This window comes from Antrostomus carolinensis, unplaced genomic scaffold (genome assembly GCF_000700745.2).
Source record: "Antrostomus carolinensis isolate BGI_N321 unplaced genomic scaffold, ASM70074v2 scaffold24703, whole genome shotgun sequence".
Taxonomy (NCBI): Eukaryota; Metazoa; Chordata; class Aves; order Caprimulgiformes; family Caprimulgidae; genus Antrostomus; species Antrostomus carolinensis.
In genome coordinates this window covers 64037-69614 of record NW_010304805.1, presented here as the reverse complement: position 1 = coordinate 69614, position 5578 = coordinate 64037, and the positions used below count along the sequence as shown (strand labels likewise).

The window sequence follows — 5578 nt, the reverse complement described above, 5'->3', positions numbered from 1 at the left end:
AGAAGCCTGGTCTGAGCTCACTGCCAGAGATGCAAGCACGGCGTTGCAGTATTCCCTTGGGTCAAGGCTTCTGTGCATGGCAAGCAACAGGAGAGAGGAGTTTGATCCTACTTTGCAGCAGTGAATTGAGAGAGAAAGAGGCAGATCATATGCAGCGTGCTTCCTTGGCTGCTCAGGGAGCAAAACCAGTGGTTTTAACATCCTAGATTTTGGTATCTTTTCCCATTTTGTGCCAGTGTGGATTAGTGATGGCTCCCAGTGAAGGGGAACTCAGCGTGGTCCACAGTGTGTGGATGCATGTGAGTATCAGAGGAGTAATTCCCTGTGCTGTACCCATGCCCAGGAGGTACAGGCTGGTCAGCCAGATGGAGATTTCTTTTGACAGGCTGCTGGAGGGAAATACAAGTAATGGCATGTCTCATTCTGCATCCCTCGCGGGGCTGGACACATGGCTTGTCATTTGTCCAGAATGCAGCAGGACAGTCTGTCCTCAACCCTTAGTCACTTCTCAATGAAGCATCCGACGCAGAAAACCTTTGCATTGAATTTCCAGTTTTATCTCAAGGGTGATTTTTCCCTCCTCCCCACCACCATGTTTTGTGATCTCTTTGGTCTTCTGCACAAACTTTATTGTTCTCCTCCTCCTCCTTCTGTTGTCTACACATTGCTGCTCTTCCTACACAGCACAGGAATATTGCAACCTACTCCTGGTTCTTTCTGAGCCAGAACAGCATTAGCATTAGCATCGTGCTGCTGACAGGCAGCTAACATTCACCACAGCAATGCTAGGCAGCAGTGAGAGCATGTACGTATGCTATACAGAGCACTGTGGCCTCATCTCTTCAGCCCTGGACCCAACGTGCTCCACAGAGCTAATCCATTCATCTACCAGCCGTAAGGACTCTACCTTTGTTTCCTACATGAAGTGCTGATTGCCCCGATGGCGTGAAATGCATGAGTTAAATATATGATTGCTGATGGCTTTCTTACTCTGACAGTGGCTAATGCTTGGTTATTAAGCTGTCTGCCTGAATGATTTAAGCCACTAATCTCGGCTCTTCCTCGCGTTGCTCAAGCTTGCCTTAGGTAAGACTTGTGTTGTGCTTTGTGTGAGCTAGTTCAGTCTTTTCCTCTGCAGCCCTTCTTGCTGGGAAGGATCCAGTCTCCGTGGCCTGAAGAACAACGTATGAATGGGACATTGTGAGCATCTGAGTCCCAATCTTCACATAGTCATTAATCTGCCTGGCAGTCCCCATCTATAAAACACAAATCCTTGTTATTGCCTAGGTGACCTGCAGGTTTATAGCTGTATGGTTGGGATGGGGTTATCTATAAATACTTGCACAATTCTTCCTGACAACCCTCTTGTGCATTCCCTTGGTCTATTTGAATGGAGCGCAGGTCCTTTCGAAGCTCGCATTTACACTGCAAAAGTAAAAAGCAAACAGCTGTTCCTCTTTCAGGCTCTTGATGCTCAGTAGAAGAGCTCCATTTCTTTGCCTTCATCCTATCTTCTCCATCAGTACTGATTTCCTCTTTCGGCTTTTGAGTCTAATTAACAAGCGATAGGAGAAGAGGAAATGCCTACAAGTTGTGCCAAAGGAGGCTTAGATTGGATATTAGGAAAAAATCCTTTACTGAAAGGGTTCTCAGGCATTGGAACAGGCTGCCCATGGAAGTGGTTGAGTCACCATCCCTGGAGGGATTTAAAAGATGTGTAGATGTGGTGTGTAGGGACATGGTTTAGTGGGCATGGTGTTGTTGGGTTGACAATTGGACTTGATAATCTTAGAGGTCTTTTCCAACCTTAATGATTCAATGATTTTATGATTCCTGAATAAGTGTCCAATGGTTGTCTTGAAGGGCTGTGCATCTATACCAGTACACCTGTCGTCTTGAGTGGCCATGCTGTTAGGCTATACATTTTGTGGATATCTTGTGCTGCTGCATCTGATGACTTCTAATCCTCCTTTTCATTTGTGTGCTTTTTCTGTAAAGCATCCCTTTGGAATCTTACTTCTCAGGTGCTCTGACTGTCTTCCAGGATATTTCAGGAGGCTGACTCAGTAGGTGATGCTCTCCTGCTCACATCACACTGCAATCCAGTACTGGTTGTCCCAGCAAAAAAGCTGGGACAGTTGGGTGGGATGAGCTTTGAAATGCTGATCCTTCATGAGTGATGCTTCCTTGTTAGCCATCACGTGCAGGAGGAGATTGAAATTAATATCCAGGTCAAATTCTAGCTCAGGTAGTAGCAGTCCCTACACCTAATTATCCTCCTGCCCTTTTAATCCCATTTGTCATTGTTCCATCATGAACTTGTGGGCAGCGATTTACTATGGCACAGTCATCTGGGCTCCCATCTCTGAACTCCGGCTGCCTACTCTGGCACAGCTGTAAATGCTGGCAGGCAGTCAAAGGCCAAAGATGAAATCTGTGGAGAGCCAGGCAGCCTCGAGCCAAGGATAACCTCTCCTGCATCCAAGGCCACCTCTGCCAAGGTCCTCCCAGGTCCAGCCTCAGCATTTCCAGCTCCTCAAAGGCTGTGAGGAAGGCATGACAGGAATATATCAAGAAGTGCAGAGCAGCCAGACACTATAATTTATCTATCTGCTGCCTAAACTTACTTCCAGATCAAAAGGAGCTGATTGACAGGAGAGCAGGAAGCAGAGCATATGGAAACCTCCTGGTCCCAGGAGGAACCTGCTGCGGCTGCTCTCCAGGGCAGGGCTGAAGCAAACGCCTTTCTCACCTCATCAATCACGATCTCCCCTTCTTTTAGCAGATATTATATTTTTGTGGATATTATATTTGCCATGCAAAGCTGCTATTTCTGCAAGTGATCCTCTGTCGGTGCTGGGGCTCTGGGGCTGTTGTAGAGGATGTGGGGTGGAAAAAAAGACCAGGGTAGAGAAGGGGAAGCAAGAACTCTTCAGGGACCAACAGCAGAAGTTGTGTAGTCATAGCAGTGTGCTGGAATATTTAACATCAAATGTTCTAGGAGCTGATGATATATGAAATGACATACATCTCAGGGAACTGCTGCTTTCTCCCTTCTGTACTCTCTTCTTCTGAAACCTGTCAGCCTGCTGTTATGTCCTCTCCTTTTCCTCCTGCAAAGACTCCCTGCTCTATTCTCAAGCCCTCCACTTGCTCCCACGCAGTCCCTGTGAATTTTATAGAAGTTAAAGGGGACACAGGTTTTGAAAAATTTTTGTGTCTCCTAGATTTCAGGTAGGGGGGAACCAGCCCTAAAACATCTCCCTCGCTCACTATATTTATCTACCCACGGAGAGGCTCAAAGCAGCCACGGGCAGCGTGATCCTGACAGGTACCCTGCTCCTGGCGATGCCTTCGGCACTCTCTGTTCTGCAGGCTTCTCCAGGACTAATATCATTTTATTGCCCCTGGCTTGAACCCACGATTTGCACTGTTAATTGCTCTGCAGTGCTCATGGACAAGAGCACTGGTTTGTCCACAGTAGCAGTCCATGAACCCTGATCTTCTCCTAAAAATGTGCTAATTAAGCAATGGCAGGATGAGTGGTACAGCTATTTCATGCCATTCTGGGGCTGACAGAAGAAGCAAGGGTAGCTGAGATGGGACTTACCTGTTTTAGTTGCCAATTGCTGATGGAGCAGGTAGCAGTGCAGAGCCTGTTAATGAAGGAGCTTTGAGAAGCACAAAATGAGGAGGTTTAGCCTGTACTTTGGTCCTGTCTGGCCTAATATCTTTTCTGCCTTTCCCTTGGAGAATCTGGGCAGCCAGACATCTCCACTGACTTACACACAGCCAGAAATAGGATTGTTAGTTGCTGTTCAACACCTGGGGCCATTTCTTAGGGCTTGAGGTTCAGGACCTAGAACTGAAAAATATCTCCATGTCCTAAGTTATTATTGGAAACAAGAGAAGCAGGAATAAGATTAGGACACACAAGGGAGAAAAAGGGCAGCGTTACACTGCTGCTTCTCCTCACATATCTGTGCAGGCAAGAAAACAAAGACAAAGCTGTAGGGGAGTTTGTGATGGACCCTGTGACATGGACCTCGGTGGGCTTGAGATTGCTGTGGACATGTGACAATGACCTGCACCAAGCATTGGGCATCCTCCCTGGGCTCTGTCCCAGCTCCCACACCCCCTGCCATGGGAAGAGTGAGGGAAGGCAGCACTGCCAAGGTGTCCCACAGCAGAATGGGGGCAGGTGGACCCCCAACCCACAGCATGGCAGGAAGGTCTACAGGTCCTACAAACCCTCTTTAGTCTTTGTCCCTCCCTGCTACGCACACATGCACTTGCTCCTCTCACCCTTTTGGGCAGTCTGACCTTGCTGAGTGCATTCCCGATTCCAACAACATTTTTAGATGCTTGCTTGGAAGTAGCCAGTGCTGACTCAGGAGGTTTCCACTCATGAACTACAAATATTCAGACCCTATTGAAAAAGACCAGGAAAAGTTAGAAACATGTTACTGGAAAAAAAACAAAAAGAAAAGAAAAAAATTAGGAGCCTAATTAGGAGCCTAAAATTAGGCTTAAGGAAGGAGAAAGGGCATGTGTGAAACCTTCAGCTACTGTAACTCTGCTGGTGCCATTCAGGGAAAGGAAATAAAAAAAAAAAAAAATAGCTGTGTCCATAAATACACCCAGGCAGGGGTTTAAGAGGACACATATTGCCTAATAAATCTTTCCATGTTTCTCATCTGCCCCGGCTGACTCAGGTGACGTTACTGAAATGTCACAATTGCTAAGCATTAACAAGCGATAAGAACGCTTTTACCACCAACTAGACAAGTAGTAATTATGCTGCGTCCTTTCCCTCTCCCCTTTCTTGTAGCTCTACCAGTTAGACTTTCCAAGATCCTTCCTCTGTTTAAATAAGCACTAAAAACATGTCACAAGGCAATAAAGCAATGTGACAGAAAACATAGGAGACGAGTCCACAGACGCTATGTTTTATTAAAGGTTTTTCTTAATGACAGAGAGGATGTTACAAAGTGCTGTATTAACACGTGCAAGATGCTTGGGCAAAGAGATGATGTCATTGGAGCTTGATGTTTTCAAGAGGAACTTTTCTTAGGTGCCCCAATCCCAAAAAATCCCTTTTGCCACCTTAGCTGGCAAAACAGTTTTTCAGAGCGACAGCAAAAGATGTTTGGCTTTGTGGCAGCTCACAAGAATCCAGCTGATGCAGTGGTGTAAGTTATGGATGTGTCCTGGGCTCGCAGAACTTGGGAGAAAAAACAAATGGTCTTTGATAGATGGAGCGATGTCTATTAAAGAGCCTGCTCCTGCCTTCTCTCTCCTCCCGTTGTAACTCCCCACGTTTCCCTTGCAGATGGGCTGGCTGCTTTCCGTGCTTTCCTGAAGACAGAGTTCAGTGAGGAGAACTTGGAGTTCTGGCTTGCCTGTGAGGACTTCAAGAAGACCCGCTCGGCAGCCAAGCTGGCCTCCAAGGCTCAACGGATCTTTGAGGAGTTCATTGATGTGCAGGCTCCTCGGGAGGTGGGTACGCCAGTGCCTCTGGGTCCATTCCTCCCAGCTGGGACCTGTGGGGTGCTGGGGAGCCCTCCCTCTCCTCCCG

At 47.1% G+C, this 5578-nt stretch overlaps 1 protein-coding gene across 1 annotated transcript in view; it reads left to right on the top strand.

The window, feature by feature from the left end:
- Positions 1-5332: 5332 nt before the first annotated feature.
- The window catches only part of RGS8 (regulator of G protein signaling 8), a gene marked incomplete at its 5' end in the record, with an annotated part of 2005 nt that continues 1759 nt past the window's right edge, over positions 5333-5578 (top strand). The window contains one exon of the mRNA XM_010164594.1: positions 5333-5499. Within this exon, the coding sequence (XP_010162896.1) occupies positions 5333-5499 (167 nt within the window). The remainder of the gene's footprint in view (positions 5500-5578) is intronic.